Genomic DNA, 21,998 nt, shown 5'->3' with positions numbered 1-21,998 from the left:
ACTCAACGAAGGGGGGATGTCAGCGAACCACTGTCTACTGACGAAGGAGGAACTGCTACGACTACAACTGATGTCGACAACAGCAAGACAGCTACAGCGCCAGAACCGAGGCCCAAGTCCACTCGGCCCAGGAAGATACCCCAGTGGCTTGCAAGCCCAAACTAGGCCCGTTGATTCGGGTGTAATATTACTTATAGCCGTTAGTGGCTTTCCTTTTGCTTTCGGCGATGGACTCGGTGGCTACGGCCAACCTTGTATCTGATACAGACGTGAGGGTGGTTGGGAGGAATACGCCTGTCAAATTCAAATTCTAGATCGAATCCCCAACTTTGGACATGGCCATGTGAGCTAGATCTAAGTGCCTCACAGTGATGCAAGGAAATGTGAAAATCATTGCAAGCCCAATTTAGTGCTCACACCAACCAGCGCATCGAACCCAACCACTCGTCTTATTCTCCTCCCCTTTGACTTCTCCACTGGATTCCCCTCGACTCAGCTGGAGGCGGCGTGGTATGAGTGCTTCATCCCAACGGTAAGGAAGCCCTTCGCTCGCCTTGGATTCTTGATCTTTCCCTCACAAATCGAACTCGTTCTCCCTCAACAAGAACCCAGTTAGTCGCGGATTGTTTGCTCTTGGCGCGTTGCGATTGAATTCTCAGGTCACAGCGGCTCACGGGATGCATCCGCGCCCATTATGCATCCTACTAGGCTTTTCAGGCGTCGCCGCTCGCTAGGCTAGTTCGTGGGCCATGGCCCAATTCCCTCTCAGCCCTCTAGCTCGCTCGCGAGCTTTGTTGTTTTCATTCGCTATTCTTACTGTATTGTCATAGTTAGTCGCGGATTGTTTGCTTTGGCGCGTGGCGATCGAATTCTCGGGTGGCGGCGGCGCGCGGGATGCATCCGCCCGCTGCGCATCCTGCTAGGGTTTACTGCCTTTTACCCCAAAATCCTTCCATTTTTCTGTGTGTTTGATATGATGGTTTTCACATGATCTCGTTTCCCCCAAATTTTGTGGGGTTTAACTAAACCTCACCCGGTGCTTTATTAAGTCTGCCCCTAGAGTCTAGAGAGGAGTCGAGTTGATGTATTTCCTGAGAATCGGAGTAAAGATCTGCTACTCGTATTGAGACTAGGGCATGTAATTCTTTTAGAGTCTTCAAAAGTCTGGAATTCATTGTGAGAAAGTGTCCCTCTTTTTATGGCGCCTGACTATAGAACCAGGTTGAAATGTTGCATTTCAAGGACATATGATCTGGGTCCTTTTCTCATTAAAATTATGTTTCTCAGTTATCTTATCTCGGAATTGCACAGTAATATGAACAAAGAATTAACTGGTGTTTACAGCACGGTAATGGACTTGGTGCTGGTATGTACTGGTGTTTTTTCCATTTAGTTCGATCATGTTAAAAGTGTTGCCATGCCCTCATAACAAAAGCTTGAGCTGACTAATTTTAGCAGGCAAGAAGCTGTGATTTTCTTTTTAACTGGCAGGAAGCTGTGATTGATTAGGTCATGTTCAGTAAGTTTATAGCTGCTGGACTTTTGGTCATTACAGTAGGCTAACCTACTGTTAAAAACTTAAAATTATCATCAATAATAAGTAGAAATCTAGTAGTACCAATAGTTGGAATCTTGAGATGTTAGAACATAGCAACAGATGTCCTCTCTACTGCTGACTTGAGAATAGGCAAATGAACTAGCTGAGACAAACTTGTCTATGCAATGACGCTGCAGACAACACAGGGTCCAAAACGCTGGTGCATGTGTGCATGTCAAGTGCACGTAGAGGTGTTTGATTGCTGAGCTGTAGTTGCATTGGTTAAATGAGAACCGCTTTATGCCATTAGCACACAATGTTGGAGTACCATTATATTAACTAGTTGCGTCAGTTGTTTTGGATTTACTTGTTTTCAGTAACTATTGTTTGTATTGAGGTTGGTGCGAGCTTTTCATATAAGAATGCTTCAGCACTATTCTTTTGGTAAAATTTTTATAATTTGGCAAATTGATCCCTTTTTAGAATCGTTGTGTACGTTATACAGCAAATAGGTCTAAATTCCTGAGAATATATTATTCACAGCAAATAAAAACCATGAATATGAGCTTTCATTGTAGCATGCCTAGTATATTATTCTGTTTTCTAGAAAAAGTAGAAACACCATGGTTCTGTTCATCTGTAGGAAATCTCAAGTAGAAACACTCTGGCCAGCATTTTCCCCCTCTTTACTACTACCTCCGATCCATAATAAGTGTCGCATACTCTTGCGTATTCTACAAAAATTATAAGTGTCGCAGTTTGAATTCAAAACTGCGACACTTATTATGGATCGGAGGTAGTACTCCCTCCGTCCCAAAATAAGTGTCTCAACTTTGTACTAGCTCTAATACAAATTTGTGCTAAGCTCAAGACAGTTATTTTGAGACGGAGGAAGTAGTATTTTATTTGTTGCTCATAGTTTGATTTAATGGTTGTTTTTGGACGGTAAATTTGCAATGGGTTGCGTATATAACAGAAGAAATCTCGTTTTTGTTTTTCTGCCCTGTAATCCTTAAGCACGAAGCATAATATTCAGTGAAGGATTGTTGCACCACTTGAAGGCCTATGTTCATGTATAAATTTGACTTTTGGCAGGTAGTCAACCATGGTTTTCCTTCAGGCAGAGATGTGCTGGAATGTACTGATCTCAGCTGGTCAGCTGAGCCCCAAGGGTCTGCTGCTCCGCAAGTCTATCATTGTGCGTCTTCTGGAGGACGTAACCAACAGGAAGGCCTCCAAGGAGCATGGCTACTACATTGCTGTCAATGGGTTGAAGGAGATATCTGATGGGAAAATTCGTGAGCTGACCGGAGACGTTCTTTTCCCGGTCACATTCACCTGCATCACTCAGAGGCCTATGAAGGGTGAGATCTTGGTCGGCTCCGTGGAGAAGATCCTCAAGCATGGCGTGTTCCTCAAATCTGGGCCAATTGAAAACATCTTCATGTCGGAGAAGTCAATGAGCGACTACAAGTACATGGGTGGCGAGAACCCCATGTTCATGAAGGACTACTCGAAGCTGGAGAAGTACACCATCGTGCGCTTCAAGGTCATGGGGTTCTGCTGGATGGAAGCAGATCGCCAGTTCCGGCTTCTCGCGACGATGGCTGGTGATTACCTTGGGCCGCTGTGATCAGCTTCGACAGGTTAAACATGCATGGTCCCTGCTTTGTATTTTGTTATCCTGGTGGATGATTGGATGGGTCTGCAATGTACATCGGAGTTTCTATCCAAAATTTGGGATCATTTTTAGGATTCACAAACATTTTTCATGAAATTTTGGACATGTTTTGAATTTGTGAACAATTTCCGAGGTCGTGAACATTGTTTGTATTTCTGAAGAAAATTCAAAATCATGAAAAAACATTTAATTCACGGGTACAATTTGGAATTTGTGAACATTTTACAGAATCACAAACACTTTTTGAATTGACGGATATTTTTTAAATCACTTTTTTTTCAAATTGATGTACAGTCTTGGAATTCATGGACAATTTTTAGATTCATGAAAACTACAAAATCACAAATATTTTTTGAGTTCATGAACATTTGTTGAAATCCCATAACACCTTTTGTATTCATCGACAATTTTCAAATTTAATAATAGTTTTTGAATTCTCGAATATTTTTTGAAATCACGGACATTTTTTCAATTCACGGTTTTTTATATTGTCACATTTTGTATTTACGAACATATTTTAAATTCATGACTTGCAAATTTATGAACTTTATTTGAATTCATGAATATTTTCAAATCCGCTAATGTTTTTGAATTCATGAATATTTTTTGAACTGGAGCATATTTTTCAAACTTACCAATATTTTCTTAATCTTCAAACACCTTTGAATTCAGAAATATTTTTTGAACTCCTGCACATTTTCAAACTTAAGAATATTTTCTAAATCTTTGAACACTTTTAAATTCATGAATATTTTCCAAATTCATGAACATATTTTGGTTTCATGATTTATTTTGAATTCACGAAGTATTTGTAGATTTCGCAACATTATCTAATCAAATCCTTATACTTTTATCAACTTTTGGTGAACATTTTATGAGTTTTGAAAAAAGAAAAGCAAAAAATGAAGAAAAAAATGAATGTGCTGCACACCTCACACTAGGCCGGCCCAAAACGGACGGGTTGGGGCGCGTTTGCTCGTAGGTCCATAGGAGGTCCGCATGGGAAATGTATCCGGTGCACCGTGATGCTACCGGTGCACCGGATGCCGTAGAACATTTTAAGAAATTGAAAAGAAAAATCTCGCACATTGACACAACATAGTGTATTTTTTTAGAAACACCTGCAATTTTTTTTTAGAACGAAGACGCTTAGACGCGTCCGGCTTTAAATTAATAAAGCCCACAACAGGTAGCGTATCGGACTTAGTCCCGAAACAGACGACACGAGCACGGAGGCTCCCGGCCAGTGTTAACTTAAAGTTTACACGCGAAAGACCTGACCAGATTAAGTGCGAAACGAGTACATGGCTCATAGCCAGAGCTTAGAGCACGCAGGCTCGCTCAATCACGCAGCAAAAGGGCCACACTCACGACGGAGACGTGGCGGGAGGCTCCCTAGCCAAAATGTAGACGGCGCGCAGACGATCTTGGGCATGCTTCATCTTGTCAGCATCCTTGCGCCTCACCAACGGACTCCACTGCTGCAAGAAGAGGTTGCATTTATAGATGATGTTAGCCGGGTGCATTGGGAATATACCCTCGATCGCAAGTTTATTCCTAGTTAGCCAAAGAGACCAAGCTAGGGCTCTGATACAGCTCCACAGCACGCGATTGTTGCCTCCCGAAGCAGAGGCAAATAAGCCCGCAAGATCGGAGGTCGATCGCGGGTTTCAAGAGGTGTTAGCGGCTGCTCGGACCGCACTCCATGCAAAACGAGCTAACGGGCAGCGAAAGAAAACATGATTCGCATCTTCCGCGACGTGACAGATCGCGCAAGTGCCCGTCGACGGGCCATTCCGTTTGGCCACGTTAGCCGAGGTGGGCAGTCTATTGCGAAACAGCTGCCAAAAGAACACCTTAATCTTGAGCAGGAGACGCGCGGTCCAGAGTCCTTTTGGCACTAGGCAGGCCTGGCTCTAGCACATCTTTCGGTACAAGGATTTGACCGAGAACTTGCCGGAAGGGGTGAGTGACCACGTCACGGTGTCCGCGTGCATGGAAAGCGACACTGGTGTGATGAGCTCACGCAACTCCGCTAGGTGGGCAAGTTCCGTTCCCGTTAGCTCGCGCCTGAAACAGAGCGCGGGTGGGGAGGAGGCAAGCGCCGAGGCTAAGCTCAAGTCCGGGTTGACCGCCTGGACGTATAGGTCCTGGAAAACGGACCAGAGGGGTTGAGATCCTACCCAATGATCCAACCAGAACCGGGCCGAACGGCCATTGCCGACGGAGAACTTGGCTCCCAAGGCGAAGGCTGGCCGAACCGCTTGAAGGTCATTCCAAAACGGTGAACCCCTGGCCACACCTTCAAAGAAGTTCCCAGACGGGAAGTACTTAGATCGAAGCAGATCAACCCACGGGCCTGTCGCCCCCTGCGACAGCTTCCAGATCCACTTACACATGAGCACAATGTTGAGGATTCTGGTGTTCGTGATCCCTAGCCCTCCCTGGGCCTTCGGACGACACACCGCATCCCAACGAACCATGTGGTATTTGCGCTTAGGTCCCGTTCCTTCCCAAAAGAAACGGGACCGGGGAGTGTCCATCCTGGCATGCACCCCATCGGCCAAAAGGAATAGCCCCATTGCGAATTGAGGCAACGAGGAGAGGCTCGAATTTGTGAGCACCAACCTGGCTGCGGAGGAGAGAAACTTACCCCTCCAAGGGCAAACCCGTCCACCCACCTTGGTCCACAACGGGGCCCAGCCATCGATCTTAATGCGCTTAGCATCTAACGGAAGGCCCAGATAGGTAAACGGGAGTTTGCCTAACTTGCAATTTAGCAGGTCCGCGACTCGCCTACTATCCTGCGCATCCAAGCCCATAGACATCACTTCGCTCTTATGGAAGTTTATCTTAAGACCCGACATAAGTTCAAAGCTAATGAGTAGAGCTTTGACTGTAGCAATGCTGTGCAGGTCTGGTTGGAACAATAGAAGCGTATCGTCCGCGTATTGCAAGTGAGAGATCCCCCCTGGGATGAGGTGTCCCAACATCCCTTTGATGTGGCCAGCCTCCGTGGCTTTCTGCAGCATGGCAGCCAACGCATCGGCAATAAAGATAAATAGGAGAGGAGACATGGGGTCGCCTTGGCGCAATCCACGCTTGTTCCTGAAGAAGTTCCCTACTTCTCCGTTAATTTATTCATACTCATAACAATTACAGGTACACTGATTCGGATCTAAAATCCAAGAAAATACAAAGTAACTCCTATGACTACGAATTACAATGATATCTCTTGGAAACACCTTCTTCGCTGCATCAATCTCTGTTAGAAGAAACACCTTCTTCGCTGCATCAATTGTTGAAAAGAATTACAATGATATCTCTTAGAAACACCTTCTCATAAAATACGATGATCACTAGATGATGACGAAGACCGTAGTACTGTGAAGATGCGAGGCCCCCCCACCTCTAGGCGCCAAGATGACAGTCGGAGGCGAGGGGACCAAAAAATTCCTGGCGGCGGCGGCGCTGCTGCAAACCTTCGCTAGTCCGTTTTGATGATCTGGTGGTTCCTAACATTAGTGTAACAACATTTAAACATTTCTTGAGATCCAGAATTGAGGTCAATGCGATACTGAGCCAAAAGTAAAGCCCAACTTATGTTATGTACTACTATTCAGTGATTAATTTGTCTTTTGTTTTTTAAGCTATGTTTCGAATTTTGACTTCAAAGTTTATCACAACCTACATTGATGTTGTGTGAATGAGCTAATTTTTGAAACTTTTAAAAAGAGGTAAATACACCACAAGTGCCTAAACTTGTCCGGCGTGGTCAGTTTAGTGCCTAAAGTTGCAAAATACGTAAAAGTGATGCCATAACTTGTCCAAATGGTGCATATACGGTGCCTTCGCTCGTACGCCGCCGTATGTGCCGCCCGCGTGGCTTGACAGTTGGCGTATGGCCCACATGTCAGTGTGTGTGAGCGTTGGCAGAGCTGGGTGAGACAAGCGTTGTGGTTATTTTGCAGAAAATCCCTTGGGATTTAATTAATTATCGCAAAAAGTCCCTCCAAACGCGGAAAGTGATTGCATGTTATGTTTGCGCATAGGTACCTAGAAGTGCCTTTTCAATCTAACTTCTCACCGCTTCGTTTCCCTGTCTCTGCTTTCTTTCTCGCACCACTAGCGGTCAATCCAAGGCGACGGTGGCCGAGGTCGTGCGGCACGGCGACCGGCGTCGGAGGCGATGGACGACCCACGTCGTCGTCTTCCAGGCAAAGCAGCTCCTTCGTATGGTAAGTCACACCCTCCTTGTTTTACTTCATGCCGAGTATCTCTTCAACGTCCATGGCGTTGGGCATGGGTTGCTGGAGTGAGAGTAATTTTCTGGCGTGCTTGATCTTCATCTTTCGTCCATGCTAAGCGAGATACGGTGTATGTGGATTGTTGCGGAGTAGATATGCGCACATTCTTCCTGAATTTTGCTAGGGTTTATTCGAGGTTTTTGAAAGTAGGCGCCTTTTCTTTTCGAAGTAGTCGGTCATGCTTGTGTGCGCAACAAATTAGACTATAATATTTCTCAGATGTTATCATTTGCCTTGTTGGTCATTTCTGCTCAGATCTGGAGATTGTTCGAATTGAAAAATTAGCAAGATTTGTAACTGTATTTTGGGTACAGATGATGCATAGTTAACTGAATTTGGTGACACCTGATTGTACAGTTAACTGAATGTTCGTGACAAAAGATGTACTGAATGTGTGTGTTGAGTAAATAGGCAATTTCTCGATTAAATTAATCCATGAGTAAATCACTAGCATGGCATTGACTAAGTTGATGACGTACTCACTCTGATCTAAACATGCACGTACTAAGCAAACAGTAGATAAATCTACACATACTGCTAGTACTGCTAATATGAAAATAATCAGGAGCGGGATAAACGAGTTATACCCTCCAGTAGGCCACACAGAGGCCGCGGCTTTGGTGGCAGCAGCGGCGTCCTCGGCGACCTTCTTGTCGGCTTCAGCTTTCTCGGCGGCGGCACGGTCGGCGTCGGTGGACATGGTGATGACGAAGGCGACGCGGACGTAGAGGAAGTAGACGATCGGAAGCGAGCAGTCGCGTAATCGCTGCCCAAAAACCTATTCGCCCCTCACCCCGTACAGGAACCAGAAGGGCGTGGTTTCGGAGACCTGCTCTCCCGTCGACCGTGTACGTGGCGGACGGGATGGAGTCACCGGCGGCAGCAGCAGCAAAGGAACGACGGTGGGCGTGCGCGTGAGCAGATGTGATCTGTTCGTGGCGGCTAGGGTTAGGAGACACCGCATACTTATAGGCGCAGCCGCGTGGAGAGACGTGGGCTCGACCCACGTCCGAGTCCGTGACAGCCCACGATCCGACGTCTCAGATCGTGGCCCAGCTGTCAGAAAAATCTCCGTTAGTGACTGGCAAAAATAAGCGCGTAGGTGTGAGCTCGGCTCGGCTCAATCCCGCAACCCGCGACGCGTCGTGACGAGGCGTGGCGTGGCGAGGCGGGCGGCGGAGGAGGAGTGCGCGAGGGCCTCTTCTCTTCTCAAGCTCCAATAGCATGTAGAAGAGAAACCCTTATAAACCACTCCAACTCTCCTTCCACTTCCGGGGTAGGACTAAACTTCCCACCACACCTAGTGCCATATAACCCACATGGGCCCTTAGAGATTTTTCAGAAATTGCAATATGGGCCTAGAGCCCATCTCAGATTTCAGCAATCCCCCACCAGATCTCGAGGGCCCATTGTGTCCTCTGTTCCAATTGCTGTTTCGATATACCAGTGTTTCAGTAAAGACCTGTTAAGGTTGAACTTCACCTAGAACAAGTGGCTACACTCCTTCACAACTGAACAATGGACTATGCCTTGAATTGTCAGTTTGGCGTAAAGAAGTTTCACTACATGTCTTACTAGTACTAGGCTGCCGAAGGCTGACCCCTCGGGTGGAGCATATAAGTCACACTCCTGGCCTATTCATGAGCTTACTAGAGATCACCCCAATCTCATAGACTGTGACCAGCAGTCGGGCTCATATAGGTGTGTTCCTCCAAAGATCGCTCTGTAGGATAGCATCTTGCTTTTATAAGCTTTGGAACACATTGAGACCGTAGTCATCCTACCATACAGTATCGAGAGTATTGCATCTCCAACGGAGTGGGTTAGTATAGTTACTCTCCTCAGTTCACCACTGGCTTGTTTTCCCAGGTCCTAGTTCACGGGATCTCCGATCATATAGGTTGGGTTACCACCATGGCAACTCATGTGGGTCTCATACCCATCTCCCTCAATGCATTATCTATCACAACACGTGATAGCCCTTTTGTAAAGGGATCTGCCAGATTCTTAGCCGTATGGACATAGTCCAACGCTATCACTCCGGAGTTTCTTAATTTTCTGACAGCTTTTAATCTCATTCTTATGTGTTTGGTGGACTTCATGTTGTCCTTTGAACTCTTCACCTTGGTGATGACAGTCTGATTGTCACAGTTCATAAGGATAGCCGGAACCGGTTTATCAACCAATGGCAAGTCCATCAAAAGATCTCGAAGCCATCTCGCTTCAACACCAGATGTGTCTAATGCCGTTAATTCTGCTTCCATTGTCGATCTCGTTAAGATCGTTTGCTTGCAAGACTTCCAGGAAACAGCGCCACCTCCAAGAGTAAACATATACCCAGTTGTGGCCTTCATCTCATCAGCATCAGAGATCCAATTCGCATCACTATACCCTTCAAGTACCGACGGGTATCCGGTATAGTGAAGTCCATAGTTCGTAGTACCTTTCAGATAGCGCATAACTCTCTCAACAGCATGCCAATGTACATCACCCGGTTTGGAAACAAACCGGCTCAGTTTGCTCACAGCAAACGCGATGTCAGGCCTCGTTGCGCTCGCTAGGTACATCAGTGAACCAATGATTTGAGAGTATCTCAATTGATCTTTAGCCGTGCCTTTGGACTTTCGAATCAATACGCTAGGATCATATGGTGTTTGAGATGGTGTGCAGTCCGAATATCCAAAACGAATCAACACCTTCTCAACGTAATGGGATTGCAGAAGTGTGATCCCACCCTCATTATCTCTCAGTAGCTTGATGTTCAAGATAACATCAGCCACACCAAGGTCTTTCATCTCAAAGTTCTGAGATAGAAACGATTTGACCTCCTCAATGACTTTGAGGTTTGTTCCGAATATCAGTATGTCATCAACATACAAGCACAGTATAACTCCTTCGCCCCCACCATGACGATAGTATACACATTTGTCAGCCTCATTAACAACGAAACCAACAGATGTCAGAGTTGTATTAAACTTATCATGCCATTGCTTAGGTGCTTGTTTCAGGCCATATAAAGATTTTATCAACCTACACACCTTTCTTTCCTGACCATCTATCACAAAGCCATCAGGCTGTTGCATGTAGATTTCCTCCTTTAGCTCTCCATTTAGAAAAGCCGTCTTAACATCCATCTGATGGACGAGAAGACCATGTGAGGCCGCCAACGAGAGTAATACTCGAATGGTGGTCAGTCTAGCCACAGGTGAATAAGTATCAAAGAAATCTTCCTCTTCTTGCTGGTCATAGCCCTTGGCCACAAGCCTAGCCTTGTACTTTTCAATCGTACCATTGGGCCTAAGCTTCTTTTTGAACACCCACTTACATCCCAGTGGTTTGCAACCATAGGGACGGTCAGTGATCTCCCATGTCCCGTTAGCCATGATGGAATCCATCTCGCTACGGACCGCATCCTTCTAGTAGTCAGCTTCTGGAGAGGCATACGCTTCTGAAATAGAAGTGGGAGTATCATCCACGAGGTACACGAAGAAATCATCACCAAAGGTCTTTGCAGTCCTTTGTCTCTTGCCCCTACCAAGGGTTTCCTCGTCATCCTCCTCGGGATTTTCATCATGTGTTTGTTCATAATATTCCATAGGGATGGCAGGTTCAGGAGTCTTCTCAGATTCCTGTCTAGAAGTGCTTTGCATATCTCTCATAGGAAAAATATCCTCAAAGAATGTAGCATCCTTAGACTCCATAATTGTACCGATCTTCTAGTCAGGTACCTCAGATTTCACTACTAGAAATCTATAGCCAGCGTTGTTCTTAGCGTAGCCCAAATTAATGCAGTCCACGGTCTTATGTCCAAGCTTACGCTTTTTGGGGATCGGCACGTTGACTTTCGCCAAACAGCCCCAAGTGCGCAAGTACGAGAGTGTCGTCCTTCTCTTTGCCCATTTCTCATAGGGAGTGATCTCACTATCCTTTGTCGGAACTTTATTCAGGACATGACATGCCGTCAATATAGCCTCCCCCCACCATGCCTTGGATAAACCCGATGTATCTAACATGGCGTTAACCATATCAGTTAGAGTACAGTTTTTCCGCTCGGCAACCCCGTTTGACTGGGGTGAATAGGGAGGCGTCCTCTCATGAATAATGCCGTGTTCTGCACAGAAGGAATCAAACTCACTCGAGAAGTACTCTCCACCACGATCTGACCGGACTCGTTTAATTTTCTTTTCAAGTTGATTTTCAACTTCTGCCTTATAGATTTTAAAGTAGTGTAGAGCCTCATCTTTAGTATTTAACAGATACACATAGCAATATCTAGTGGAATCATCTATCAATGTCATGAAGTATCTCTTTCCACCTTTAGTCAACACACCATTCATCTCACAAAGATCAGACTGTATGAGTTCTAATGGTGCCAGGTGTCTCTCCTCCGCGGCCTTATGAGGCTTGCGAGGTTGCTTAGCTTGCACACATGAAAGGCACTTAGAACCTTTGGCTAAAGTGAAACTCGGGATAAATCCAACTTGGCTAGCCGCGTCATAACACCAAAACTAATGTGACAAAGACGTGAATGCCAAACTTCAGATTCATTAACATTCGAATGAATATGGTTCACGACTTTATTACAAAAATCTGCGAGGGAAAGGCGGAACATCCCTCCGCTCTCATAACCTTTTCCAACAAAGAGTCCATATTTTGTAACATCTAATTTATTAGACTCGAAAACCAACTTAAACCCTTCTCTACATAGAAGGGAGCCACTAACGAGGTTCTTCTTGATGGCGGGGACATGCTGCACGTTCTTCAGCTGCACGATCCTTCCCGAAGTAAACTTCAGATCGACCGTGCCAACACCATGAACAGAAGCACTCGCGCCATTCCCCATCAATACGGACCCGTGACCTGTGACCTGGTAAGAAGTGAACAATGAAATGTCAGCACACACATGAACACCTGCACCTGTGTCCACCCACCAATCGTTGGGTTGAAACACTGAAAAAACAGTAAATAAATTACCGTACCCAGATGCACCATTCTCATTGTTGCCCACAATCATGTTGACAGACTTGGAGTCCTGTCCTGACTTCTTGTACTTGTTTGGGCACTTGTTGGCCCAATGTTCAACCGAACCACAAGTAAAGCAGCCCTCGTCCTTCTTGTTCTTCTTGAAGGTCTTCTTACCCTTCTTCTTAAAGTCGGTATTGTGTTGGACGCCGTTCTTTCCCTTGGGCTTGTGGGAGTTGAAGTTTTTCTGGTTCACCATGTTGGCAACAGAAGTCCCTTCGGCCCCTTTTCCGTGCGAGTCTTTTCCCCTCGAATTCTGCTCAACACTCAGATGGCCAATGACATCCTCCACAGAGAATTCACGCCTCTGATGTTTCAGAGTGGTGGCAAAGTTCCTCCAGGAATTAGGGAGCTTAGCGATTATGCAGCCCGCGACAAACTTGCCCGGTAACTCGCACTTGAGAAGCTCAAGTTCCTTAACAATGCATATTATCTCATGAGCCTGCTCCAATACAGGACGGTTTTCAACCATCTTGTAATCGTGGAACTGCTCTATAATATACATCTCGCTCCCTGCATCGGCGGCCCCGAATTTAGATTCGAGCGCCTCCCACAAGTCCTTGGCGACATGCACATGTAAATATGCGTCGACCAGTTTATCTCCGATCACGCTAAGAACTGCTCCGAGAAACACAACGGTAGCCTCCTTGAACGCCTTCTCCTGTTCAGGAGCAATCGTTCCCGTGGAGACACCGGTGACCCAGAACACGTTCATAGCCGTGAGCCATAACGTGGTCTTAGTCTGCCAACGCTTGAAGTATGTACCGGTAAACTTATCCGGTTTCAGTGAAGCGGCAAAGCCACTTGCCGAGAAATTCCTACACATAATAGGTTTTTGGATTGTTGAGTAAATAGGCAATTTCTCGATTAAATTAATCCATGAGTAAATCACTAGCATGGCATTGACTAAGTTGATGATGTACTGACTCTGATCTAGACATGCACGTACTAAGCAAACAGTAGACAAATCTACACATACTGCTAGTACTGCTAATATGAAAATAATCAGGAGCGGGATAAACGAGTTATACCCTCCAGTAGGCCACGCAGAGGCCGCGGCTTTGGTGGCAGCAGCGGCGTCCTCGGCGACCTTCTTGTCGGCTTCAGCTTTCTCGGCGGCGGCACGGTCGGCGTCGGTGGACATGGTGATGACGAAGGCGACGCGGACGTAGAGGAAGTAGACGATCGGAAGCGAGCAGTCGCGTAATCGCTGCCCAAAAACCTATTCGCCCCTCACCCCGTACAGGAACCAGAAGGGCGTGGTTTCGGAGACCTGCTCTCCCGTCGACCGTGTACGTGGCGGACGGGATGGAGTCACCGGCGGCAGCAGCAGCAAAGGAACGACGGTGGGCGTGCGCATGAGCAGATGTGATCTGTTCGTGGCGGCTAGGGTTAGGAGACACCGCATACTTATAGGCGCAGCCGCGTGGAGAGACGTGGGCTCGACCCACGTCCGAGTCCGTGACAGCCCACGATCCGACGTCTCAGATCGTGGCCCAGCTGTCAGAAAAATCTCCGTTAGTGACTGGCAAAAATAAGCGTGTAGGTGTGAGCTCGGCTCGGCTCAATCCCGCAACCCGCGGCGCGTCGTGACGAGGCGTGGCGTGGCGAGGCGGGCGGCGGAGGAGGAGTGCGCGAGGGCCTCTTCTCTTCTCAAGCTCCAATAGCATGTAGAAGAGAAACCCTTATAAACCACTCCAACTCTCCTTCCACTTCCAGGGTGGGACTAAACTTCCCACCACACCTAGTGCCATATAACCCACATGGGCCCTTAGAGATTTTTCAGAAATTGCAATATGGGCCTAGAGCCCATCTCAGATTTCAGCAATCCCCCACCAGATCTCGAGGGCCCATTGTGTCCTCTGTTCCAATTGCTGTTTCGATATACCAGTGTTTCAGTAAAGACCTGTTAAGGTTGAACTTCACCTAGAACAAGTGGCTACACTCCTTCACAACTGAACAATGGACTATGCCTTGAATTGTCAGTTTGGCGTAAAGAAGTTTCACTACATGTCTTACTAGTACTAGGCTGCCGAAGGCTGACCCCTCGGGTGGAGCATATAAGTCACACTCCTGGCCTATTCATGAGCTTACTAGAGATCACCCCAATCTCATAGACTGTGACCAGCAGTTGGGCTCATATAGGTGTGTTCCTCCAAAGATCGCTCTGTAGGATAGCATCTTGCTTTTATAAGCTTTGGAACACATTGAGACCGTAGTCATCCTACCATACAGTATCGAGAGTATTGCATCTCCAACGGAGTGGGTTAGTATAGTTACTCTCCTGAGTTCACCACTGGCTTGTTTTCCCAGGTCCTAGTTCACGGGATCTCCGATCATATAGGTTGGGTTACCACCATGGCAACTCATGTGGGTCTCATACCCATCTCCCTCGATGCATTATCTATCACAACACGTGATAGCCCTTTTGTAAAGGGATCTGCCAGATTCTTAGCCGTATGGACATAGTCCAACGCTATCACTCCGGAGTTTCTTAATTTTCTGACAGCTTTTAATCTCATTCTTATGTGTTTGGTGGACTTCATGTTGTCCTTTGAACTCTTCACCTTGGTGATGACAGTCTGATTGTCACAGTTCATAAGGATAGCCGGAACCGGTTTATCAACCAATGGCAAGTCCATCAAAAGATCTCGAAGCCATCTCGCTTCAACACCAGATGTGTCTAATGCCGTTAATTCTGCTTCCATTGTCGATCTCGTTAAGATCGTTTGCTTGCAAGACTTCCAGGAAACAACGCCACCTCCAAGAGTAAACATATACCCAGTTGTGGCCTTCATCTCATCAGCATCAGAGATCCAATTCGCATCACTATACCCTTCAAGTACCGACGGGTATCCGGTATAGTGAAGTCCATAGTTCATAGTACCTTTCAGATAGCGCATAACTCTCTCAACAGCATGCCAATGTACATCACCCGGTTTGGAAACAAACCGGCTCAGTTTGCTCACAGCAAACGCGATGTCAGGCCTTGTTGCGCTCGCTAGGTACATCAGTGAACCAATGATTTGAGAGTATCTCAATTGATCTTTAGCCATGCCTTTGGACTTTCGAATCAATACGCTAGGATCATATGGTGTTTGAGATGGTGTGCAGTCCGAATATCCAAAACGAATCAACACCTTCTCAACGTAATGGGATTGCAGAAGTGTGATCCCACCCTCATTATCTCTCAGTAGCTTGATGTTCAAGATAACATCAGCCACACCAAGGTCTTTCATCTCAAAGTTCTGAGATAGAAACGATTTGACCTCCTCAATGACTTTGAGGTTTGTTCCGAATATCAGTATGTCATCAACATACAAGCACAGTATAACTCCTTCGCCCCCACCATGACGATAGTATACACATTTGTCAGCCTCACTAACAACGAAACCAACAGATGTCAGAGTTGTATTAAACTTATCATGCCATTGCTTAGGTGCTTGTTTCAGGCCATATAAAGATTTTATCAACCTACACACCTTTCTTTCCTGACCATCTATCACAAAGCCATCAGGCTGTTGCATGTAGATTTCCTCCTTTAGCTCTCCATTTAGAAAAGCCGTCTTAACATCCATCTGATGGACGAGAAGACCATGTGAGGCCGCCAACGAGAGTAATACTCGAATGGTGGTCAGTCTAGCCACAGATGAATAAGTATCAAAGAAATCTTCCTCTTCTTGCTGGTCATAGCCCTTGGCCACAAGCCTAGCCTTGTACTTTTCAATCGTACCATCGGGCCTAAGCTTCTTTTTGAACACCCACTTACATCCCAGTGGTTTGCAACCATAGGGACGGTCAGTGATCTCCCATGTCCCGTTAGCCATGATGGAATCCATCTCGCTACGGACCGCATCCTTCCAGTAGTCAGCTTCTGGAGAGGCATACGCTTCTGAAATAGAAGTGGGAGTATCATCCACGAGGTACACGAAGAAATCATCACCAAAGGTCTTTGCAGTCCTTTGTCTCTTGCCCCTACCAAGGGTTTCCTCGTCATCCTCCTCGGGATTTTCATCATGTGTTTGTTCATAATATTCCATAGGGATGGCAGGTTCAGGAGTCTTCTCAGATTCCTGTCTAGAAGTGCTTTGCATATCTCTCATAGGAAAAATATCCTCAAAGAATGTAGCATCCTTAGACTCCATAATTGTACTGATCTTCTGGTCAGGTACCTCAGATTTCACTACTAGAAATCTATAGCCAGCGCTGTTCTTAGCGTAGCCCAAATTAATGCAGTCCACGGTCTTATGTCCAAGCTTACGCTTTTTGGGGATCGGCACGTTGACTTTCGCCAAACAGCCCCAAGTGCGCAAGTACGAGAGTGTCGTCCTTCTCTTTGCCCATTTCTCATAGGGAGTGATCTCACTATCCTTTGTCGGAACTTTATTCAGGACATGACATGCCGTCAATATAGCCTCCCCCCACCATGCCTTGGATAAACCCGATGTATCTAACATGGCGTTAACCAAATCAGTTAGAGTACGGTTTTTCCGCTCGGCAACCCCGTTTGAATGGGGTGAATAGGGAGGCGTCCTCTCATGAATAATGCCGTGTTCCGCACAGAAGGAATCAAACTCACTCGAGAAGTACTCTCCACCACGATCTGACCGGACTCGTTTAATTTTCTTTTCAAGTTGATTTTCAACTTCTGCCTTATAGATTTTAAAGTAGTGTAGAGCCTCATCTTTAGTATTTAACAGATACACATAGCAATATCTAGTGGAATCATCTATCAATGTCATGAAGTATCTCTTTCCACCTTTAGTCAACACACCATTCATCTCACAAAGATCAGAATGTATGAGTTCTAATGGTGCCAGGTGTCTCTCCTCCGCGGCCTTATGAGGCTTGCGAGGTTGCTTAGCTTGCACACATGAAAGGCACTTAGAACCTTTGGCTAAAGTGAAACTCGGGATTAAATCCAACTTGGCTAGCCGCGTCATAACACCAAAACTAATGTGACAAAGACGTGAATGCCAAACTTCAGATTCATTAACATTCGAATGAATATGGTTCACGACTTTATTACAAAAATCTGCGAGGGAAAGGCTGAACATCCCTCCGCTCTCATAACCTTTTCCAACAAAGAGTCCATATTTTGTAACAACTAATTTATTAGACTCGAAAACCAACTTAAACCCTTCTCTACATAGAAGGGAGCCACTAACGAGGTTCTTCTTGATGGCGGGGACATGCTGCACGTTCTTCAGCTGCACGATCCTTCCCGAAGTAAACTTCAGATCGACCGTGCCAACACCATGAACAGAAGCACTCGCGCCATTCCCCATCAATACGGACCCGTGACCTGTGACCTGGTAAGAAGTGAACAATGAAATGTCAGCACACACATGAACACCTGCACCTGTGTCCACCCACCAATCGTTGGGTTGAAACACTGAAAAAACAGTAAATAAATTACCGTACCCAGATGCACCATTCTCATTGTTGCCCACAATCATGTTGACAGACTTGGAGTCCTGTCCCGACTTCTTGTACTTGTTTGGGCACTTGTTGGCCCAATGTTCAACCGAACCACAAGTAAAGCAGCCCTCGTCCTTCTTGTTCTTCTTGAAGGTCTTCTTACCCTTCTTCTTAAAGTCGGTATTGTGTTGGACACCGTTCTTTCCCTTGGGCTTGTGGGAGTTGAAGTTCTTCTGGTTCACCATGTTGGCAACAGAAGTCCCTTCGGCCCCTTTTCCGTGCGAGTCTTTTGCCCTCGAATTCTGCTCAACACTCAGATGGCCAATGACATCCTCCACAGAGAATTCACGCCTCTGATGTTTCAGAGTGGTGGCAAAGTTCCTCCAGGAATTAGGGAGCTTAGCGATTATGCAGCCCGCGACAAACTTGCCCGGTAACTCGCACTTGAGAAGCTCAAGTTCCTTAACAATGCATATTATCTCATGAGCCTGCTCCAATACAGGACGGTTTTCAACCATCTTGTAATCGTGGAACTGCTCTATAATATACATCTCGCTCCCTGCATCGGCGGCCCCGAATTTAGATTCGAGCGCCTCCCACAAGTCCTTGGCGACATGCTCATGTAAATATGCGTCGACCAGTTTATCTCCGATCACGCTAAGAACTGCTCCGAGAAACACAACGGTAGCCTCCTTGAACGCCTTCTCCTGTTCAGGAGCAATCGTTCCCGTGGAGACACCGGTGACCCAGAACACGTTCATAGCCGTGAGCCATAACGTGGTCTTAGTCTGCCAACGCTTGAAGTATGTACCGGTAAACTTATCCGGTTTCAGTGCAGCGGCAAAGCCACTTGCCGAGAAATTCCTACACATATTAGGTTTTTGGATTGTTGAGTAAATAGGCAATTTCTCGATTAAATTAATCCATGAGTAAATCACTAGCATGGCATTGACTAAGTTGATGACGTACTCACTCTGATCTAAACATGCACGTACTAAGCAAACAGTAGACAAATCTACACATACTGCTAGTACTGCTAATATGAAAATAATCAGGAGCGGGATAAACGAGTTATACCCTCCAGTAGGCCACACAGAGGCCGCGGCTTTGGTGGCAGCAGCGGCGTCCTCGGCGACCTTCTTGTCGGCTTCAGCTTTCTCGGCGGCGGCACGGTCGGCGTCGGTGGACATGGTGATGACGAAGGCGACGCGGACGTAGAGGAAGTAGACGATCGGAAGCGAGCAGTCGCGTAATCGCTGCCCAAAAACCTATTCGCCCCTCACCCCGTACAGGAACCAGAAGGGCGTGGTTTCGGAGACCTGCTCTCCCGTCGACCGTGTACGTGGCGGACGGGATGGAGTCACCGGCGGCAGCAGCAGCAAAGGAACGACGGTGGGCGTGCGCATGAGCAGATGTGATCTGTTCGTGGCGGCTAGGGTTAGGAGACACCGCATACTTATAGGCGCAGCCGCGTGGAGAGACGTGGGCTCGACCCACGTCCGAGTCCGTGACAGCCCACGATCCGACGTCTCAGATCGTGGCCCAGCTGTCAGAAAAATCTCCGTTAGTGACTGGCAAAAATAAGCGTGTAGGTGTGAGCTCGGCTCGGCTCAATCCCGCAACCCGCGGCGCGTCGTGACGAGGCGTGGCGTGGCGAGGCGGGCGGCGGAGGAGGAGTGCGCGAGGGCCTCTTCTCTTCTCAAGCTCCAATAGCATGTAGAAGAGAAACCCTTATAAACCACTCCAACTCTCCTTCCACTTCCAGGGTGGGACTAAACTTCCCACCACACCTAGTGCCATATAACCCACATGGGCCCTTAGAGATTTTTCAGAAATTGCAATATGGGCCTAGAGCCCATCTCAGATTTCAGCAATCCCCCACCAGATCTCGAGGGCCCATTGTGTCCTCTGTTCCAATTGCTGTTTCGATATACCAGTGTTTCAGTAAAGACCTGTTAAGGTTGAACTTCACCTAGAACAAGTGGCTACACTCCTTCACAACTGAACAATGGACTATGCCTTGAATTGTCAGTTTGGCGTAAAGAAGTTTCACTACATGTCTTACTAGTACTAGGCTGCCGAAGGCTGACCCCTCGGGTGGAGCATATAAGTCACACTCCTGGCCTATTCATGAGCTTACTAGAGATCACCCCAATCTCATAGACTGTGACCAGCAGTCGGGCTCATATAAGTGTGTTCCTCCAAAGATCGCTCTGTAGGATAGCATCTTGCTTTTATAAGCTTTGGAACACATTGAGACCGTAGTCATCCTACCATACAGTATCGAGAGTATTGCATCTCCAACGGAGTGGGTTAGTATAGTTACTCTCCTCAGTTCACCACTGGCTTGTTTTCCCAGGTCCTAGTTCACGGGATCTCCGATCATATAGGTTGGGTTACCACCATGGCAACTCATGTGGGTCTCATACCCATCTCCCTCGATGCATTATCTATCACAACACGTGATAGCCCTTTTGTAAAGGGATCTGCCAGATTCTTAGCCGTATGGACATAGTCCAACGCTATCACTCCGGAGTTTCTTAATTTTCTGACAGCTTTTAATCTCATTCTTATGTGTTTGGTGGACTTCATGTTGTCCTTTGAACTCTTCACCTTGGTGATGACAGTCTGATTGTCACAGTTCATAAGGATAGCCGGAACCGGTTTATCAACCAATGGCAAGTCCATCAAAAGATCTCGAAGCCATCTCGCTTCAACACCAGATGTGTCTAATGCCGTTAATTCTGCTTCCATTGTCGATCTCGTTAAGATCGTTTGCTTGCAAGACTTCCAGGAAACAACGCCACCTCCAAGAGTAAACATATACCCAGTTGTGGCCTTCATCTCATCAGCATCAGAGATCCAATTCGCATCACTATACCCTTCAAGTACCGACGGGTATCCGGTATAGTGAAGTCCATAGTTCATAGTACCTTTCAGATAGCGCATAACTCTCTCAACAGCATGCCAATGTACATCACCCGGTTTGGAAACAAACCGGCTCAGTTTGCTCACAGCAAACGCGATGTCAGGCCTTGTTGCGCTCGCTAGGTACATCAGTGAACCAATGATTTGAGAGTATCTCAATTGATCTTTAGCCATGCCTTTGGACTTTCGAATCAATACGCTAGGATCATATGGTGTTTGAGATGGTGTGCAGTCCGAATATCCAAAACGAATCAACACCTTCTCAACGTAATGGGATTGCAGAAGTGTGATCCCACCCTCATTATCTCTCAGTAGCTTGATGTTCAAGATAACATCAGCCACACCAAGGTCTTTCATCTCAAAGTTCTGAGATAGAAACGATTTGACCTCCTCAATGACTTTGAGGTTTGTTCCGAATATCAGTATGTCATCAACATACAAGCACAGTATAACTCCTTCGCCCCCACCATGACGATAGTATACACATTTGTCAGCCTCACTAACAACGAAACCAACAGATGTCAGAGTTGTATTAAACTTATCATGCCATTGCTTAGGTGCTTGTTTCAGGCCATATAAAGATTTTATCAACCTACACACCTTTCTTTCCTGACCATCTATCACAAAGCCATCAGGCTGTTGCATGTAGATTTCCTCCTTTAGCTCTCCATTTAGAAAAGCCGTCTTAACATCCATCTGATGGACGAGAAGACCATGTGAGGCCGCCAACGAGAGTAATACTCGAATGGTGGTCAGTCTAGCCACAGATGAATAAGTATCAAAGAAATCTTCCTCTTCTTGCTGGTCATAGCCCTTGGCCACAAGCCTAGCCTTGTACTTTTCAATCGTACCATCGGGCCTAAGCTTCTTTTTGAACACCCACTTACATCCCAGTGGTTTGCAACCATAGGGACGGTCAGTGATCTCCCATGTCCCGTTAGCCATGATGGAATCCATCTCGCTACGGACCGCATCCTTCCAGTAGTCAGCTTCTGGAGAGGCATACGCTTCTGAAATAGAAGTGGGAGTATCATCCACGAGGTACACGAAGAAATCATCACCAAAGGTCTTTGCAGTCCTTTGTCTCTTGCCCCTACCAAGG

General features: G+C 46.5%; 1 protein-coding gene across 1 annotated transcript; it reads left to right on the top strand.

Moving 5' to 3' along the window:
- Positions 1-342: 342 nt before the first annotated feature.
- On the top strand, positions 343-3,403 carry LOC123088650 (DNA-directed RNA polymerase V subunit 7). The gene is made up of 2 exons (XM_044510874.1): positions 343-532; positions 2,633-3,403. Exon 2 carries the CDS (start codon positions 2,643-2,645, stop codon positions 3,168-3,170), a length of 528 nt encoding a protein of 175 aa, XP_044366809.1. The 5' UTR covers positions 343-532; positions 2,633-2,642; the 3' UTR covers positions 3,171-3,403.
- Positions 3,404-21,998: the final 18,595 nt, after the last annotated feature.

The sequence above is a fragment of the Triticum aestivum genome, chromosome 1B (genome assembly GCF_018294505.1).
Source record: "Triticum aestivum cultivar Chinese Spring chromosome 1B, IWGSC CS RefSeq v2.1, whole genome shotgun sequence".
NCBI lineage: Eukaryota > Viridiplantae > Streptophyta > Magnoliopsida > Poales > Poaceae > Triticum > Triticum aestivum.
The sequence above is the reverse complement of the archived record's forward strand: the minus strand, read 5'-3'. Positions and strand labels throughout refer to the sequence as shown.

Coding starts and splice junctions, on each gene's coding strand:
- LOC123088650 (XM_044510874.1), top strand. CDS start 2,643: ATGGTTTTCCTTCAGGCAGAGATGTGCTGGAATGTACTGATCTCAGCT.